Source organism: Corvus kubaryi, unplaced genomic scaffold, assembly GCF_017639235.1.
Source record: "Corvus kubaryi isolate FWS band 111438036 unplaced genomic scaffold, C.kubaryi_AGA036_p1.0 split1-37296, whole genome shotgun sequence".
Classification (NCBI taxonomy): Eukaryota; Metazoa; Chordata; class Aves; order Passeriformes; family Corvidae; genus Corvus; species Corvus kubaryi.
This window is the reverse complement of record NW_024582075.1, coordinates 10,993,494-11,014,647: the sequence shown is the minus strand read 5'-3', so window position 1 is coordinate 11,014,647 and position 21,154 is coordinate 10,993,494. Positions and strand designations below refer to the sequence as shown.

General features: G+C 38.8%; 1 protein-coding gene across 5 annotated transcripts in view; it reads right to left on the bottom strand.

Moving 5' to 3' along the window:
* The window catches only part of SLC24A2 (solute carrier family 24 member 2), a 114,977-nt gene that overhangs the window by 47,814 nt on the left and 46,009 nt on the right, over window positions 1–21,154 (bottom strand). For 4 of the 5 annotated variants that reach the window (XM_042012796.1, XM_042012798.1, XM_042012799.1 and 1 more), the window contains exons 3-4: window positions 10,004–10,042; window positions 8,835–8,943 (exon numbers count right to left, since the gene is read on the bottom strand). In XM_042012796.1, the coding sequence (XP_041868730.1) occupies window positions 8,835–8,943; window positions 10,004–10,042 (148 nt within the window). The remainder of the gene's footprint in view (window positions 1–8,834; window positions 8,944–10,003; window positions 10,043–21,154) is intronic. The other variant, XM_042012800.1, reaches the window with a different exon arrangement.

Below are 21,154 nucleotides of genomic sequence, written 5' to 3'. Positions count from 1 at the left end.
CACTGATTCTTGCGGGATCAGGATTTCCTCGAGTGTCTGTTGGGCCAAGCACTGTAGAGTACTGGAAATCTGCAACTCCAATGAATAAATTTCAGCTGTTTTACTTTCCAGCATATCCTAAGAGAATAACAGAAGGACAGCATGCCATTCTTTCACTAGCCAGTCATAAAATCCAACCAATCTGGAGGATGAAGTCATCTGTCATGTGCAAACTGCACTAAAGGAAATCTCCCATTTTCAGCTTCAATGGAAAGTCCCTCACAGCCACTACTATTCCCTGGCCTGTACAGATCTATAAATTGTTTACATTCTTTGTTGTTCATGTTTTTAACAAAGAAACTTCGAGTTGGGAAGAAACTTATAATGAAGCTAAAGCCATTACGCATGTAAATACATAGTCAGGACAGCTGTACCCTGCGCTGGGATCATGCTTGTGTTTAAATATTCATGTCTTCCTTGCATTCTCTGTAGGGAATCCCAAGAAGAATATGCTATCTGAAGAACAGGGCATCACTGGAAAATATTATGGAGAAGAGAAACAAGAATTCTGCCTGCAGTGAACAGCTTGAATAGGTTATAGTTAAAACAACAAAACACGGCATGCAGAAATAAATTGTTGTGAAAACTGACAACAAAACAACCACAAGGATTAGATTTCAGATTCAAAACTAAATTAAAAAGGCATCAGAAAACGTCTAGTATTTAAATTTTCCAACCACAAAGATCAATACTGATTTTAAAGCGAAACCTATGCTTCAATTTTATGTAACTAGAAATCTCAAGGAACCTAATGCAACAATGAGTTGTGCCTTCTCTCTGAATTTTGGGAACCTCTGAAGATAAGCAGATCTGACACTTAGTGCTACACAGCTGGAGAGCATCATAACAAAGAGCTACATTTTCCCATCGAACTGCCCATTCTGAGAGAAATCTGCAAGGCTTTCTTTGCCCACAAAGTTATGTGTAACAAAAACATAGCCAATTTTTAATATCTGTGGGTAGGATAAAAGTTGCAAGCCCACTCACCCTATAGTCATGGAAGTGCAGCCTCTGTTCATCTAGAAAAAGCAAGACCAACATGCCCAAAGTATGACAAGAATGAATTGGTTCCTGTATGTAAGCTAAAATGATCCACTCAGTAAAATAATTCAGACTTCAAAAGTCTGTTTCTTTCATTGTCAACATATATTTATGATTGACATATAAAAAAATCTGCTGAACCAAAACCTCATAATAGAATTCTCTTCACTAGCCCAAGACACTGTTTTTCTCTATGCCAAAATCAGAAATTTTTGTAGACAGCTAAGGTTCCACAGCTGTTACAGTGACATTCATATCTTCTGAGTGTTACATGGAAGTTTGTAAATACAACTGCTATCCATTCTTGGTTTTGATGTCCTAAGTAGTACTGGGGGAAACAGCTCTATAATTTCTCTCTCTCTCTCTCTCTCTCTCTTTCTGACAGATATTAAATGAGCTATCTAAAATACTGTCCCTGCCTATTTAAATAGGCCTGCTTTTAGCTGCATATAACCCATATAGGTTTCTACTCTATCTATACTGTTGCTGACTCTGGCAGTGTGGGGTGTTTGATGTCCAAGATACTTTTAATATACTCATCTCATCTACATTATCATGGAACCTCAGATATCTAAATTAGGAACACAATTTTGGTGGTCTCTACTGTAGTCGAAACATAGAGGAAGGTGAAAGAAGACCTTGCTGGAGAATGATGTGTCTCATTGCTTCACCTATCTCATTTGGCTGTTTGAAACCTCCCCCAGGAAAATGCTTTCTTCTTGCTAATGACTCTGCGGAGAGTCATGCCACTGAAAGCTAGAAAAGTGCCACTGAAGCAAAGGTGACCAACAGCACCCTTAGGGTGCTCCACTACAGAAAGCACTGCCACCAGGTCAAGGACATGATACTGTCCTTCCACCAGAGCTCATGAGACATATCTGGGTGCTGGGACTAGTCCTGGCCTCACCAGTACAGGACAGTTGTAGACATACCAGAACAAGTCCAGCACTGGGCCACAAAGATCATGAGGGCACTGGAGCATCTCTCATAAGAGGAGAGCCTGAGAGAGCTAGGACTGTTCAGCCTGGAGGAAAGAAGGTTCAGGGACATTTTATCCACGTGTATAAGCACCTGATGGGACAGAAAGAACAAAAGGGAGTAACACTTCCCTCAGAAGTGCCCACTGACAGGGGAAGAGCCAATGCACACAAACTCAAAACCAGAAAATTCCATCCAGACACAAAAAAAAGCACCTATTGGGATGATGGGCAAACACTGAAATGGGTCTCCCAAAAAGACCGTGGAGTCTCCATTTGTTCATGACTGGAAGCTGTCATAATCAACCTGCTAGAGTTGATCCTACTTGAGCAGGGGACTGGACTAGCTGGATTCTGTAATGCAAGAAGTCCCTTTCAATCTACATGAAGAAAACCACATCAATTTTGTGAAAGCTAGATGCATGAAGAGAGTATGAGTATCTGCCTGACTTGACACTACAGTTTGAAGGTTAGCCTAATTGTCCTTTTTATTTGTTTCCCATCATCATATCAGACTGAAATACCATGGGAAGGAGTTAAAGAGAAGACACTATACTATAATTAACAGCTACTAGTATGTATGTGAGCCTGGCAGGGAGGCCCCATCCTCTCTGGCAGGAATCCCTTGCAAACATTTCAGTCTTCAGCAGAGAGGAGAGCCAAAATGGTCTAAGCACTGTGCTCAGAGAACTGCTTTTTCTTGATGGGCCAGAAGAGGAACCAAGGACAAGCTGGGTAAGAACAAGGGTGCAAGAAGAAGGACGCTCAGCTTCTTTGCAAGCCTAGGAGAATGCCTAAAGGATGCTCAAGAATGATGACAGATTTAAAGCAGAGGTAGTTAATAACATACATAATTACTTTTATTAATTTTGTCTAATTTGCATATTTCTTCATGTTAAATAAAATACTTTTGTGCTTATATAGCTCTGAAGATATATTTCTTTCTTCTCTGGTGTGGTGCTAGGAAGTGCACTCAAGTCCTGCAGCACCACAGAATCAAAGAATTGTTAAGGTTGAAAAAGACTTCTGAGATCCACGCTCTGGAGTTGAGGAAAGTGGAAGTGCTCAGGTGACTTCAGCAATGCAGGAGCTGAGCATTGCCCATGAGTTGGTGTAAGCTGAGCTGCCTGGCCTTACTTCTCTGAGGATATAGCAAATAAACAGCTTCAGGCAAACAAGGTTTCCAATGGCACCAATGGCAGTGAGCACAGACATGATGGTGCAGCTCGCCTAGGCCATGGGAAGAGTAAGAACATAAGTTTTTTTGCAAAATGAGACCAAATTTGGGAGCCTGCTGAGTGACGGTGCAGGCAAAGGTTATTGAACCTCTGTCAGCTGTCTTTGGGGTGAGCTGACAGTTTCCATGACATCTAAGAAAAGTACCCAAGTAGCAGCAGCAAATGAAGCGGAACAGTTTGAGGTGAATGGAAAAGTTGGAAAATTCTTAAGACCAGTACCTAGGAACACAACAGCATCTAGCAAGCAATTATAAATAATTCACTACTATGTCAAAAACCCTGAGGAACACATTCTTCTTTATTTTCCTGAGAAGTATGAATGCAGATTTCATTTCTTTTTGTCAGAACAGTGACATTACTGTATTTTTCCATGTTCAGTGAAGGAAGTGACAGAATTGTAAGCTCAGCTTTATGTAACAGAAGGTTACTTTTCTCACCAATAACATGCACCATATTTATATCTTAAAAAAAAGTACAGCATATAAGATAAACAATTCATTTTCTGCAGAAGTACATCCTGTAGTTTTCCATTTTGGAAATAGGACTCGAGATGGGAATAGGAGAAAATTGCCAAAGATACCTACTTCTCACTGGGGACTAGGCCATGACAGAGATTTATATCACACTCATTTTCATGCAGAGGATGGCATTTGCATATGAGTTATAGCCTTGTCACATAGGAGCAAGAAAGTCAGCAACCAGCTAAATCTTCACTTGTGGGAGATGTTTTGCTGGCTTGTGGCACCTTATCAGCAGGCAGAAAAGGGGTGCTATGATAATGAAAAGATCTCATTCTGCCTGTACCCTGATAAAGCTGTGCAAGAAAAACAAAGTAGCCTCAGATTGCACTGGTGCTCTAAATCCTCCCTTCACTGCTGGCATATTCCCTGTTCAACAGAGTACCTGTAGAAGCCTCCAGAGAGAAAACGCTCCCTCCACACTCCTGAAGGAATCATCTTTAGAGCAACCTACAGTTTATAGGGAGAAGGTAGGATAACTATTCATGGCAGACACTTTCATAAAAAATACTTACCATCTTATTCTTGTCCTGCTCCCACTGCACAACAGCAGCCATCTTGTGTCAAAAAATGTAAAGAGATCTTTGTAAAACCTACACTTTCATAACCCAGGAATATCCCTTTCAAAACTAGGACAAAGGTATCTGAGGTACAGGACTCAGAAGGAAACAGCTACAAATGATCAATGATTTTCATGATTTATGTTCAAGTTGCTTGGATTTTGGATTGGGGCCTGACCAACACAGCAGGTCAGATGATGCCATCCTAATTCATACCGGTAATGTTATGAACAGACCAGCTGACTACTCAGCTGGATTGCCAGACTAGCACTTAAGCAGAAGCAAATATGGCATAGGATTTCCTGGGGATTAATGACTGGCTGAGAGTTGATGATAGCCTGATGCACAGGCAGTCATTAATCTTAATCCTCAGGAAATGATCTGTATCAAGGTCATTATTTCTGTAGTAAGAAAAAGGCAAACAAAAACCTAGTATCATATAGATATTTATATTTTTAATGAATGATGAGCTTTCAGCTGTAATGTAAAGTTCACATCCCATTAACAAATATCCTACACATTCACCTCATAGAGTGGCTGAATTCTTATCTTCTTAGAAGCTTTATGCTGAGACAAAGATTTGAAGGGGAGAAGCCTTCATTGTCTAGACTGTTAAATCCACAGCATGACTGCACACTTGCCTGAGTGCAAAGCGCCAAATATCCAGCAGCTCCCGCTGATCTCAGATATTACTCATCTGTCAGAGGTGGGCTGAACACCTTGCAAGCCTACTGGTTCTGGAGAGTTTGCAAGCTGGCTTTCATAAGCCAAGCACAAGCCATGAAAAACTACATTTGTGTGAAAAGGGAAAAGGAAAGACAGGTTCACAAGTGTGTAATAGTATATTGGGACTGCTCTGTTTATCTACATCTTGTGGAAAGTAAATCTTACTCTCTCATTTCATGTTACCCTACTTGCAATCAAGTGCATTTTTAAGATGCTTTCAATTGCTGTAGAGGTTGGTTCTGACTTCACAAATGAATTATTCAGAAGTAACTTTGATGCGCTGGTTTTCTATAAATACATTGAATAATAAATGCAGAATAATAATAAATGCAGTAACAATGGTGTGTAGGTCAAGCTGATCTTCAATAGTCACATGGCCTGTTTATACACTCTACACTGCTTTTGCTACCATGAGGATGCAGATGGGACTTCTTCTCTGTCAGCCTTGCAAAACCCACACTCCAAAATGACAGTGCAGTGTGTCTTCTGATGCCCCCATTTCCCTTGCAATTATTCAAGGGAATGTAACTGTGAAATTTTTTATTGACTTAAAGAGAAAGAAAAGCTGGGTCTCCCAGCTGCAGTGCAAAAATTAAAAATGTAACTTCTAAAGGCAATATTTGATCTAGAAGCTCTCAAGAATCAAGCAGAGCTCCCAGACTTGATCCATGCTTTTCCAGCCACTGAAAACACAGCACACTTGGCTGTGACAGCTGCAGTGTTGCTGGTGTCTGATTGGGAAGTGATTTGACTCATGGATCCAGCAGTCCAAAAAGACGGGAGGTACTGAGGAAGCCATCCTATCGGAGAAGGCTGAAAGAAGGTGAGTACAGGTGAGTGAGATCCAATATGAGAAAGGCAAAGAAGTAAATGCTAGAGAAACGCAGGAAAAGGAAATGTGAGGAGAAGGAGGTGGAAGATGTCAGGAGTATGCCCAAGTGCAGGAGGTGCCAGAGTTCCTGTGTACATGTTAGCTTTGACAGACACCTTTCAAATTTTTTCCTTTGAGAGTGGCACTTTTAAATGCTTTCATAAACTGTTTCTGCAAATCTAACAAATTCAGCAAATGATGCAATGTTTTTGACCTAATGATCTAAGCCATCATCTGGCAGAAATAATGAGGAAATTTAAGCTGGCTAAAATAAGACTGAAAAATGCTCAGAACATCTTTCTGCTATTCCTTTGAGTCTGATCCACACTTGCATCAAAGGATTTGGAAGAAACCCTTCAGCCTCACAGGTCATGCACCAGGTCCATGGTCATTCATTATATGAGTGCAAGAGAGCTAATTTTCTTTGCTTACACAAAACTCAAAACTGTTGAGGTGTTTTTGTAGAGGAAAGGGTGTGTAAAGTGGAGAGAGCCACATAGGCCAGAGAAGGCAACAGGTAATCCTTTACATCTTTACATCTCCCCAAATGATGGGTTTATAGAGCAAAGGACTGCATTTCTCAGACACTTTTAATAAATTCCTTTCTATTTGTAACAATTAAATGCTATCAGCTTAAAAAATTACTTAGCTAGCATGGCAAAAGTCTCTTAAAATAAAGATAATGCACCAATTTGGTTCTTCAATGTCATTATGAACATGTAGATCAAAACACAAAAACATGGTGAGAATTTGGTAGGTTAAAATTCATACAGATCCAAATGGATAAATAATACTGTATATAGTAGGTACCCACATCCATTTTCTCACGTGCTTTTTAAATGAATGAAAGATTGAAATATAATGACATCCAAATTTATTAACTAGTATTACCTACCTCAACCAGCCACAGTATTTACATCAAACTAAAACATCTTTTCTTTCACAGAAGTTTACAGAGCAAGCTGAATACAGAATAATGAATATGGACACTTAAAAGCTTAAAATCTCAGGAAACAACATGAGTGTTCAGTGAAGATATCCAATACTCCTCATGTTTGCCCTCCAAACTGCCTGCAGTGCAAAAGATCTTGAAAGCCAAGTCTGTGTACAAATGAAGTGGTGCCTCAGAAAAGGTTAATAATGTGTGACAGAAACATGGATGCATTTTTTTCAGATTTTTCCTACAGCCATAGGTCTATTTATAAAAAGCTAAAACCAGAGCTCCATGCGCAAAAACAAATTACTGAATGAATTGCACTTTCATGCTCTCATGAACTAAAATTTGAATTCTGTAAAGTCAGCAAAAGCTTGAAATACTGGCTTCATTATATATAACAACGTAAATATCTGCATACACATAGGCTATTTTCCAGCAGTTTTTTGGCCATTTCTTCATGGAAGTTTTGCATTAAAACACAGTGTTTACTGTAAATGTATGTGATTCTTTTTCCCCTTTGCAAATTTTAACTCAGTCTGTTGTTTTTAATGAAATGTCCAGATAATGAAATGGCTACTGTCTTGCACTTACTTGAAGGCCACAACATATTTATATTCCCATCTTTTAAAATACTATTACTTCCAGGACAAATGTAAGACTTTGCAAAGGTAAAAATCTGTAAACAGTGAAGTATTATGTGCAAAGAAATCCTGAAGAAAATGTTACTGGATTACTTTAAATAATATTTATGCATTGCAAACATCTCTATCGATCCACATCGATCTCAATAATTTTACTGACATAATGAAAACCAGGATTGAGTTACTTGACAAACTTAATTATAATTAATACCTATTTTTCAGAAGCGTAGGGCTTTTATCTCTCCCAACATGAATTTCAGATTTTAAACCCCTGTTGCCCTTCACTGTCATGAAGGGGGAAGCCTCTGGATCACACTACACACTGCAAGCCTACTACAGCAGAAAAGTAGACAGGTCTGAACACTGAACAAGCTATGTATGGGAAACAAGTGAAATAAGCTTGAGCAGTGGAAAAATACCTGAGAGATGATCTTATTCTCAATTTCCACTAGGTTCAAATTGCACTCCAGTCAACAATTCTAGCTTTCTTGTAGTCTTCAATCTGTCATGTATGCTCATGTGAAGCGCTATATATAGCTTTTGGTCACTGAAGTTTGAAAGGTCTGTCAGTGATATTTTAGGTCTCTTTAGTCCTTCCCTATTCCTTCACAAGTGCTGTTTCTCAAGACATCTATTACTGCAGCAAGAGAAGTCCTACAGACACCAAATAACACACGGCCCTGAATTTTTGTTGTTCTTCTACAAGAATATGAGAGTCAGATCACCCCACAGTCACAAAGCCAAATCACACCACACTTGGATAAAGCAAGTGAACCATTTACATACATGTAATACAGAGGTATGTTTGCTGCATTTTTATTAATGTCAGTGTTAAACCACCTGAAGTCAAATCAACAGAATCTCATTCTTTTCTACAGTCCACATGACAAATTATCCACCATTTTGACATTTTTAAAAAATATAATCAAAACCAGGGAGGAAAACAAACAAAAATCTTTATGAAAGTACAGGATGATAGAGTTTTTGTAACTTTTACATTGCTGCTGAAGCCAGAAGAGAGGAGAATCAGTAGTTATAATATGCATCGACCAAATGATCAGTTCTAGTTTCACTGCAATGAACACACTTCCTAAGTTGAAAGTCTTGGTGGGAGTATGTGTATCACTATAAAAGTGAAGAACTCTCTCAGAAAACCCAGACACATTCAGAGAAGACTGATGAAAGCAAGAGAACTGCAAAAAACAGTTTCAAGTGGAGAAAGGAAAAATAAAGATTTTGTTTGCTTTTGCATCAGGAAAGTAAAAAAACCAAATTAATAGGCATACCTTCAGCAAGTGGATCAAGTGTGTGAATCATGAGCTGGAAGATGCTGTTCCTCATTAGACTGTTGTGGAGAGATGCAGAGCTTCCTCCCCGCTGGAGACGTGGCTTGGTCTAGGGTAAAAAATATGGTGAGGAATTTAGGGGTTTTTGTCTTTTGTCTGGAAAGATGTCTGAAACAGTATGAATTAATCTCACATCTCACTGCACAATGAAACATTTTGAACCATCGCCTACAGCAGACTATATTAAACTACAGACAGTATCCACCATTGCCATAAGCATAGACAATTTCTCTGGAGGGCACAGATCATCAGAACAGCCATTAGTCTCCCAGGACTCAAGAAAAAAACAGGGAAAAAAGAATCCTTCTTTCTGAAAACTCATAAAGTGTTAAGAAAATTAAAACCTCATACTAGCATCAGGAAGAATTAATAATTTTGGTTTTTTGTAGAACCTTTTGTTTGAATCCCTGAAGTAAGTTATAATTTTTACTACTTTGGTACACTGTAAACATGCATATGATCAAAACTATGGAGAAAAAGCACAGACAATACTCTTTTTTAATGGCAGTCATCACAGTGGAACATGCTCCTCGCTTTGGTTCAATCCATTAAAGTCTCATGGCAAAAAGACATTGAGTGTGGTAAGGCAGTACAGACATCTACAGCAATGGATCTAGTGCACAAGCACCTTTTGCACACTTTTAATGAAATATAAAACATACTCTGAGGTTCTGTTCCCCATGCAATTGTCTAGTACAATAATCGATGCATTGTATATATCTCATAGTATCTCATAGAGTAAGACTGTTTTGTGGCTGTTTGTTTGTTTCAATAAAAAGGATAGTGAGAGCCAACAGACTACTGACTAGTAAGACCCTGAAATCCAATTAGAGGGAAAAAACCAACACTGAAGAAAATAATACTTGGCTATAATACACGGATTAACCTTTGGTGTCAGACACATACAAAATGAGAAATTATTGAAACCAATAAAGAAAATCAGTTCACTGCTTTATCTTTGGAAAAAAATTATTTAAACTCTATTACGGTATAGGAGGAGAAAGAAATCCCAGCAATTTAGAAGAATGTTGATGCATGCCAAACCAAAGCAAGGCTTGCCTCACCACCCTCCTGAGAAACAAATGCTCAGATGTGTAATTGCTGCCTACCGTCAACATTTGGTCATCCTTGTCTCCAGCATTAGGTGACTGCATGAATGGGAAAAAGAACAAAAAGAAGTGTCAGATGGAGCACACAGGGAATGGAAAGGCAGTAGAACATCACACGTCTGATCCTATGAATTCTGTTGTGATAGATTTTTGAACCACTCAAAGCATCCTACCGATCAAGTAAATCAGAGTAAATTCACAGTGCAGTGTGCAAGCGTCTTTTGCTCTTGTCAGTTTCTTGGACAGGAACTGTTGTCATTTCAGGGCCTGGCACAGCAGCTGGGCTGCAGATCACAATGTTCACTTCATGCAAATTACCCAGGGACGCAAACTCCCTGTACATCAACCAGTTTGAGAGAATGAGGATAGAAGACTAAAGGCAACAAGAAACTCAGGATTGACCAACTGTTCCACAAAAAGCCTAAAAAGGAGTAACCTTGGTATTTTGCAGGAAGAGACTAGGCAAGGAAATGAAAAACCACGTTTCAGTTTAACCACTCCCTGCAAATTACAATTTAGCCCAAACTGGCAGCTCTGATTAAGGGCAAGCAGCATGGCACACACCACCCTGTCATGAAGGAAAATGAGACTCGGAATGGGTCTTAAACTATTTTCTCCATCTCAAGGACTCTTCCTTAGTGATATCTGATACACAGAAAACAAATTACATTACAACTGTTCCATGGATCAATCTCTCCATTCAGTGAAACCCATTTTTGGACACACATCAACAGTAATTTTTTGGACATGCCTTTTGGGTTAATTAACCTTGAAGGTTAAGTGGAAGGCAACCAGCTATGACCAAACACTGATGACAGAGCAAATCCTTTATGTTCCATAAAAAATACAAGAATAACCAGAACTAAACTCCTTGTCAAAAATGTACTGCTACAGTTGTGAATTTTGACTCAAAGTAAAGATAATCACACAACAAAAACATCTTTGTTCTGATAAAGGAACTACCTGTCACCTCTAAAATAAATCTGCCCTTGTGTGAGAAAACAATAGAAAAAAAAGTTCTATGCTCTATCAGGGAAAACTACCACAGAAAGAACCTTTAAAGGAGTAAAAAGAAAAGGAAACAAAAAGAAAATACAAAATCTGTGTTCTAAAATGTCATTTAAAAAGTAGATGCATCTTAGAAAATGCTGGTCTGAAGTGTATGCATATACGGTTATATATTATAAATATTCATATGTCTTTCAGATACAAATCAGCAAATCCAAAATTTATGTATTAGTATTTCAAGGGACCTTCATGGAAAAAAAAATCCATCTCACAGCAAAATTTTCAGGAAAGAAAAAAGGACAAGCTGGGAAAAGCTTTTATTGTCTCAGGAAAAAGCAGTTTAGGATAGTTGAGTCCTAAGGATCAGCGGCTATAGTTACAGAAGTAAAGTCTGTGGTACTCGGATGAACGTGCAGACCTGGAACTTTAATGAAAGCTTAAAAAAAAAATCACTATTTGGAACTTTGATTTTCTGAAGATAGGAAATCTATTTTTTATTTTTAATATTGAAAGATATGAGAACATATAATTGACGAAACTGAGTAAATTGTACTTTCTACCTGACAAAGGTCTGAAGACTATCACCTTTCAAAATTTCATGTTGAAGGAGACACTTCTCATTTATTTGAAAGGGAATGGGATGAAGCTGAATGAATGTATAAAAACAACTAGTTGATAATTTGTACCATATAATTTAACTAGTACAAGATCTTGTACTAGTTAAATTATATGCTATAATTACATAAATAATAAAGAGAAAGAATAATGAAACACATTTTCCATATACATTAAGGAAACAAAAGTGAGAAATAATTCAATTATTTGCCAATACAAACTGGGGTATACACCATGAAATAGATTTTTTAAATCATTTTTTCCACACATGATTAGCCATGTAATTGTTTCTGAGTTTGACTTGCCAGTCTAGTTATTTTATAGCAGAAACATTCAGGACAATTTCAAAAACAGGAATGTAAACAATTGTTTGACATTTTGGTGATATTAAATACTTATAATTCCTGGATTATAACCTGGAGTAACAATAAAACCAGTTTAAAATAGTGTTTTAAACTACGGCAGTGGAAAATTCAGTTGTGTTGCTGTTTACAGTATTTGATGGCATTTTGTCCACACCAGGATGGAAAATTAAACTATTTTCCTATTGTTCACGGCGAGTTTTGCATTTTCATGGTCTTTGCTATTTAATTTTGGTATCATACACTGCATGGGAAAGTATCTTAAAGTATCATTTTCCCTTGCAGGAACATTTAGTATGTAGGCATTTTATGCAGTCTTTTAATTTGGGACAACACTTAAAACTGGTGCATTTTGTGGTGTTTTTTGCAGTGGGAGCAAATACTTCATTTGTGGACACACTTAACAACGATTTTTTTAAAGAAAATACACGTTTTCTGTAAAGACAGGTTTGTTTTTACATCGTGGCAACTGTTGCATGTTAGTTCCCTCAGGATCAGAAAGAGATGAAGGTTCCATGTCTTATACAGTACATATATTTCTGAAGGCTTTACTAGTAAAAATTACCTTTTGCAATTTTATGCTATAATTTCTTTAAAACCATGAATTTATTATGATTCTGCAAAGTGATAAAAACACATTCTAGCATACCTTCTTATTCAAAAGTATTTGGGGCACAATCCATTATAATGTTTTTATCAGAATTATAAAATGATTAATCATTAGACAGATCCCTAATTTTTTTTAGAGATTTCAATGGGGTATTTGTTGGCTCCCCTGTACCACACGGCAGGCAATAAGAATTTGTTCATCCTCCTGCCATTATCGATGATCATGTATTCAAGCTTGCTTCAGATGAGCTAAAAAGTCTTAAAACATTTTATTTCAGGAAGAATACATAAAAAATGCCTACTTGCTATGGAGAAATGGTCTCTGGTATCCTTTTCACACATCTCTTTTCCTCAATGCCCTAAGTCCATCAGTGATTGGACGGGACAACTTCTTTGCCTTGTTTGAGAACATACATTGTTGAAAAACAGGGTTCTGAGTAATTCATGCAAGAGGTGACAGCTCACTAAGTAACTGGTGAGTCTCCCAATGCTTTCCTTTGACATAAAGGCCATCATGACAGCCAAAGGAGGAGCAGAATCTATAAAAACCTCTAGGTATTTGACACAGAATATCCCTGTTGGGGGGATGCCTAGTAACAAAACTGTCTGCAGCTTGAGCAGCTGTTGCTCTAGTTGAAGTTTCCGTGTTAAAGGTTCAATAGCCAGAAACAGTGAACTGGACTGCCCATTCTCTTCTCCTAACATGAGAAAAGCAGAGTGTTGAACAAGAGCAGGTAAAAACGTAATGGGATTTCAACACCCTTTCTGCAGTGTGGGTTCACATCTCTTTTCTGCTTGATAAATATTTTCCAAATATAGTAAGGAAAAGCTGTTAAAAATCAATCAATCAATCAATCAATCAATCAGCTTTTATGGGAATAATGGCATTTCATGATGTTTGTTGGTGGGCAGTGTGGTGCTGAAAGCAATATGGTGTCTCCAATTATTGTATTATATGAGCCCAGACAGGAATTTGCATAATTGTCTCAAGATGCTTTCTAGTGCAGGACTTCTGCTTCTCCCTCTTATGCCTGTTTTAAAAAGTGGCATCTGGACACTACAACTTTACAGCTGGCAGTTGAGTCATCACTTGTCAGTCCTCAGACAAATTACAGATGGTAAGTTTTCTTGGAGCATTTTTTTAGGATTCTCTAATCTTCCACTTAAGGTCTGTAGGGTTTTATGTTAGACTGAACTGCAGAAAAATGAGATAGATTTCAAAGGCAGCCACTGAAGTCAATCCAGTTAACCTAAGACAGTTCCGTTAATTTCTAAAAACCAGTATCCTAAGGAGGCCTAGCAATGCCCTTGGAATCGAACTGTTCTGCATTTGTTTGAAATTATATGGTAAGTCAGGTTAAGACTTAACTAAAATCCAAGCAACAAGTTCAGCTAGGCAGATTTCAGAAATAGGCCTAATGAGCTTAGTAAAGAAACCAAAAAACGAAAGTATTATTTTATCTTGTTCTCTTAATAGATACATCTTTGAATTTTACCGAATTAGAATCCTTTAGAGCTCCTTTCTGTGAATATTCCAAAACAAGCCAAACTTTTGCCTACTTGATGGTTGGAAAGATCAAATCCTAGTGGTCTGAATATACTTAAACTAAAATTCTAGTATCCATGGAAATAAAAAGTTGACCATCACCACCTGCAGAACCTGTGTCAGGTGCTGCAGTGGGGCCAGTACCACTTTATAACTGAAGGAAATGTACCTCACTACCCCACTCTCTAGATTATATCTGTAGAAAGGCTGTAAGTAAGGGAATACTTCTGTATTTAAGCTATATTAAACTGATGGTACGGATTTCAACTTCTATATTACTGCTTAGATGTCAGTATCTGAATCCAGACTGTGAACTAATACTGCGTAACACCTTGGATCTTATTTAAAACGGAGGAAGAAAAAGCTTTAGTAAGCACACTTTAGAAAAATACACTAAAGTTCTCTTTCACTTTGCCTTCTTTCTTCTTTTCCCCTTTCTCTTTCTTAAAAGTAAAATAAAACAGGGAGTTTTACCTAACGAAGCAGATTTCTGTATTGCTGAAGAAAGTAAATATGATTCAAAACAACCACATCCAAAATGAAATTGAGGTTGTAAAATTGCTTTACTCATCAAAATGAAGAATTTATTAAATTAGAGGTTGAACATCCAAAGACATTAAGCTGGACCACCAAAATGGAATATCTGGCTCCATTTATAACTGCTTGTTTACAGGCACCTAGTGTGAAAGCTGTAGCTCTGGAAAAAGCAAAATGGCTTTGTTAATTCAGATCAGTTGTCTCTTTTATGCCAGTCTATTCATACAATTACCCAATGTGCATACACATAGTGAATCCTCATAAATGCTCAGAAGAGATGCATCCTAGCTGATTTGAGCAGTGACAAATAGATAGTGTAAGCCATCAGCTGCTAAATCACATGCTAAAGATAGGTCAACTTATTTAATTCCAGATATCTGTGCATCCCACTGTATGAAATAAGGCTCTTCTAGTCAGCCTGTATAACCAGCTATATGGTATTTAGTTATTCAACATGTGTAAGGAAGAGTCTGCCCCATGTCTCTTACCTTCTCTGAACTTGCTTAAAGTCAGGTATCTTTGGCTTAGGGTGGCAATGTAATAGCTCAAGCTTAAAGACTTCAGGAGTTTTTAATCACCTTAGTGTCAAAAGTAATTATGCGGTTTTAAGTTGTCCCTCTAATCCTCATTTCAAGACTTACCAATGAAGTCACCTCTTGCTATTTTTTGAGTCATATAATTTAGCACCATAGCTCTGTATGTCTATGTAACTTTCAGGAGGGCAAAAGAATACTTAAAAAAATATATATAAAAATAAAAAATTGAAACCTAGATACTTAGTAGTTGTAAGATATACATGCACAAAACAGGCGTTCACAAGTGACAGTTTAAGTACTTCACTAAGGATTTATGTGGCTAACTTTAAAATACGTGGATTTAAGGTCTTTTATATGCTGCTACTTCATCAACGTTACATGAGAAAGCATTAGTAAGTGTTCCAAGTATAAGTTCTTAAAACTTAAGAAATTTTGGAAGTAAAATACCCACAAAACAAGAAGCAAATTGTAAGGAGGGGACTAGGAAGGCTTTAATCTGAACTGCAACTACACCATAGAGACTGCTGACAGGAGATGCTTGCTCTTCATTTCTTACAACTCAATCAAACATGAGTGACTTAGCAAGAAGCCGGCAAAAAAAGTATTTCCTGGTACATCTGCTTGCCTAAATACACAAAGGATCTGCTACAGATTATGGAGGTTTCAGAGTTTGCCTTAGAAGAGGTCACCATAATTCCCAGAGGGGAAGATGTTTCACAAATCTCAACTGCAGCTGTTGCTATGCTGATTTGCAGCTCCTGAATAAATTTCACTGCAGTCAGTTGGCTGTATACTGCAGAGGATTCATCACAAGGGCAAAAAGGCTGCAGTTTCACTGCCTTCCCACCTCCAGCACCCTGGAGATCCTGAAGGACAGCTCCAGTTGCAGAGAAGAAATGAGCCTTCACAGCCCATAGGGTGGAAATGCTGAATCAGCACATCCTCAGCTGCCCCCGTCATCTCCCTGTTCCACCAAGATCTGTTCACTTCTCTCATCTTATTTCATGGCTGCCTTTCCCCTCCAGGTGACTTCTTTGTTACTCTGCTGACTTTATTGCCAGCTGGTAGGAAGGCCTGATCTAGCTCTCAGGATAGACACTGCCAGAAGAATATAAACAAATACGTGAGGGGCATATAAAATAATGAATGATACTGAGAAAGCTAGCTGAGTATTGCTTAAAGACGATGTCTCCCCCAGTCAGAATAGAATGTAGAACACTGATCAAAGGGAAAGCCTTGACTATCCTGTGGGACTACCTTTTCCATGAAACAGTAGTAACATTTAAAACGGTCTCACTCACATACTAAAAAAAAAAAAAAAAAAAAAAGCGAGTGGGGCTAAAGGAAAGCATCACCAATACAGTAGTATGAGGTACAAATGTTTCAAATAATGTTTCAAAACATAAAATTGTCATCCCTGGGAGCATGCTGGCTGCTATGGGCTGCAGTACCACACCAGTTTCAGTATCAGTTTCACACCAGTGTAAAAGGCAAAATCTAGCAGTCACCTTCTGTTCCTCCACTTCCTCATTTGTAAACTAGGAGTAGAGACACTGTTTGTAAAGAACTTTGTTCTTATGAAGAGGGCTGCTTTCTTCAGGGGCAAGTTACTGGGTATGACTGCCCTCTCTTTAGCAATTCACTGTGCTCTTTTGGGTTTCGCATCTCCTACTGAGCACAACATAGAGGCACATTTCAATAAGCTACAAAGCAAATCTTGAGACCAGCATCTCCCATAGCTATAGGTAAAGGATCAAAATGTACCTCTTACAATGTTTTGTTAGCTAACAAACATCTAAGACTTTTAAAATTTTTGGACTATTTATATCTGTAACAAGTCTGAACCTATGGGTTTACAAAATTATATGAGAATTCATGTAATCAAAGCACACAGAACACTTGTGCTTTTTACATCCCATAGGATGTTAGACTGATTCTTCAACATTGTAAGAAGAAAACAAATTAAAATATGATGGTTTAATTTTTTTGTTCACCCACTAACTGGATTACATGTTCTCAGTTTTACAATGTGAAACTAGAAATCATGTCCAAGACAAAGTACTATTTAAAGAAAATATCTTAATTTTGCCTATTTGACCCAACAGTATTTCAGGCTCACTGTTCTTCTAACTGACATTGAATACCATCTGCCTCTATACTCATCCTTCAGATAACCCTTTTCAGTTTTTCCATCAGTGCCTCTTAGGTCCTTCCTATAAAATGAAACATGGAAATGCCATCTAAGGGTCTGTCTTATACCTGGTGCAGGGGTAAGAAATGGTAGGGAGACAATCTTTTATGAACAAATAGAGAAGAAATTTTACAGCAGAACCTGCAGATAAGAAACCAGCACTGTACCGTGAGTGTGCCTGAATGGAGCTGTGGACAGAAAAGCAAGTCAGATTTCCAAATTTCATCTACAACCATAAAATAAAATAGTTTTTTTCAAATTAGGAGGAGAAAAAGAGGATGACATTTGCTTCTGTCTTTCTCTGATCACTCCTGCCTTTTAACTATTTTTCTACAATGTTCTGCTTGGTACTAAGATGAAAGGGATCTAAGATTTGTGGCTCTGAAAGCAAGAGCATCCCTGTGTGCTGGGATTCTGGAGACCACCAGATGTGTTCTGGACAATCTGCAGTATGCACGTGCCAGATTACTTTTAACTCCTTTGGAGACAAGAGATCAGAAAGATCTCTTCTGATCTCTTCTCTTCTGTCAAGAGGCAGAAAGACCAAAATGACACTGTTCTTCCTAAATGCAGGGTTATAACATTAAAACCTTAAATCAGACCTCCCCCATTTTCCCTCTCAGTGTCTGGATCATTAGAGCAATTGTGTCCTTCATGGCATAGACAAGGATAGACAGACAATCTCTGCGCTCACCTTTCTTCATCAGTCTGCTATTTCACATTGCGTTTCATACTGCCGATTTGTCCCTACAACTATGACCCAGATGCCTGCAGGGAAACCACTGTCCATGAAGAAGCAGTGGCTCTTGCTGCTCTTCCCTGCAAAGTCTGGTCCTCCCAGAACAGCTTCCTAATTACTATTTAAGCTAAACATACAGCTCCAATGGTAATTCCCCTTGTGATCAAAGAGAGTAAGGGACTGGGGAAAGCAGATGTGCTGGAGTGAGGGAGGACATACATGGATGTCATAGGAAACCATATTTACAGGAAAGCAAGAGAGAGTTCATGGTGAAGTAGTGAGGGTGGCAGCCTAAGCAGCTACGGGTCCTACCTCAGGCTCTCATCTGTGTTTCACCTATTTTTCCCATTTACAGCCTATGACAAAAGCATTTCTTCACCTGTAAGCTGCCAGGTGAGCTTCACTGCAAAACATGAAATTTCTCTGAGACTTTTGCTGAGAAATGTTATTATAGACACCAGCCAAAATCACAATCTGCAAGGTCCTTCAATTAGCAAGAGAAGAGAAACTCACAGTAACTCCATCCATCTTTTATCTAATTCCATTCCACTACAATTAAAGTTAAAGTCTGATATCTCTAAGCACTGCAGAAGTCACAAGCACAAGACCATGCCATTAGCCCAGCTGTAAGCATCCTTTTAGCCAAAAATGCACAGGCTGCGTCTGCCATAAAATCACAGAATCACAGAATATGCTGAGTTGGAAGGCACCTACAAGGATCATCAAGCCCAGCTCTTGTCCCTGAACAGCACCATCCCCAAGAGCCACACCGTGTGCCCGAGAGCAGCATCCAAACGCTTCTTGAACTCTGTCAGGCTGGTGCTGTGACCACAGCCCTGGGGAGCCTGTTCACCTGTCCAACCACCCTCTGGGTGAAGAAACTTTTCTGCGTATCCAACCTAAACGTCCCCTGACACACCTTCAGGCCATTCTCTTGGATCCTGTTACTGGTCACCACAGAGAAGAGATCAGTGCCTGCTCCTCTGCTTCCTCTTGAGAGAAAGTTATAGACAGTTATGAGGTCTTTTCCTCTCATGATTTTTCCCCCAGAACCTGTTGTTATGATCCAGTTTTAAGGTTCTTAGAAATGCCTCTGCCCGAATTAAGGTGCAAATGAGACCACATGCCAGTGACAATAATATGGGTTTCATTGTATAGTAAAAGTGAGAGAAAGAGAAAAGGAGAAAGAAAGAAATAGAAAATAGGTGGGGGGATGAAGAGTGACAGAGACAGAATAAAAAGAATATCACCCCTCCGTGGGTCCCACTGGTGCCTCGATGATCCTCTCCAGCAGGTCTTCTTGGTGGTGAAGGTCCCCCCAAAAAGCTTAGAATCCAATGGGTTTATATACCCTCGAGCCAGGTAGCAATGTCCGGCCATGCCCCCCTGGGGTGGGGGTCAGTCTCTCACAGCAGACTCTGGGTCTGTTGGATCACGTGCAGCCCTGTGGGGCCAAGCCTCTCACGGGAATGTCCCGTGGATGTGCCCTGTGGGGTTGGGGGTTCCACAGCTGGGCCGGTTTGTGTAGTTGGAGGATGGGTGTTTAGTGCCTCTGACCAGAGGCTGCACCATGCACCCAAAACCTCCTCCTCCCCCCTCGGCTGGGGGAGTCTGTGTAAACCTGGCTTCTGTGAGCTGCGCTCTCCCCCCACCCCAAACTCAGCCCGGGATGATTGAACAATGGGCTTCCCTTTATCTAGTCAGCAGTTTGACTTTCAGTTCAAAGTCCCACTCTTCACGGAAGCTTCTTTGGTTGTAGCTTCTTTATAATGAGCAAAACTTTATATCAATGTTTGAGGCATGAACTATTTTCAGTCTCTGACATCTGTGCTTCTTTCATTGTATCTTAGACTTTCCTGCTGCCTTTATTTTCCTACTATCTCATTGGCAGGCACATCACACAATACCCACTGGAATCTGGTCCACCAAGAACACTTCTGTTTCAGGGACTGGCACACCTCTGTATCTGAGAGGGATGCTCCCACTGTTTCAGCTATCTGCTTTCAGTAAGAAGTATGTTCATAACTATCTGCACTTACCAACAAGAAGGCTTTCAGTTCTTTCAATACTACCCAGCCCAAACAGTCTTTCTTCAGTGTAAAAGGTAGACAAAATGGAAGAATTGGGGAGAATTTTTAACAAAAACTACATCCTTGCATTGAGTGAAGTTATCCAAGGCAGAGGGGATTTGAAACTAAGAGCTGAACTTGCACAGCAAAGCTGGGCCCTCTTAATGAAATACACTGGGTATGAATTCCATTATGACACATAAAAATATTTTCTGAGCCTTAGTATATGCATTTGCTGATTATTTAATAGTCAAACTCCAGTTCCTGTGGCTACATTCCAGGTTAGCATGTTTTTGGCTTTAACATCTCAAAATAAATCTTTCCAGGTAGTACACATACTGCTGTATCTTCAAGAATTTGGTTGCTCCAGGAGGAAACAATCTAGTTCCCTAAGATAACATTTTAATACAATTAACTGAGTCATAAAAAGAAAACTTTCACTTAAGATAGAACAGAAATCACAATATGTTTTGCAGTCTTAATCTGTCAGAAGTAATCCATAAATTGGAAAATTCCCATTGCTATGACTCTACATGTTTCTAGTTCAACGTGATTTTGCAATCATTCTGCAAGCATGTAAAAACTTCAGTAAACAATGCACGCATGATTCTTTTCAAAATATTCACCTGAAATTTGGATAACTGCAGTTTGTTTCAAGCTAAACTGTCAGCAAACATGGTTCTTTCATGTGGGAGTTTGTGAGTATCCAATCAGGACTTTATGAATTTAAGTTACTTTTTATTATGTGGGGTTCTATACATGGTCTTTTACATCAACCAGCTGTTGTGCTTGTAATGCTGATGGAAAGAGTCAAAGAAATAAATGTATTTGAATCTTGTAGAGTCATCTTTCCATTTGTGAAACAGTGTGTGGACAGAATGAGGACAAACACAGATTAGAACTCCTGAAGTCTGTCCACCTCCTGTTTGCTTTACTGGC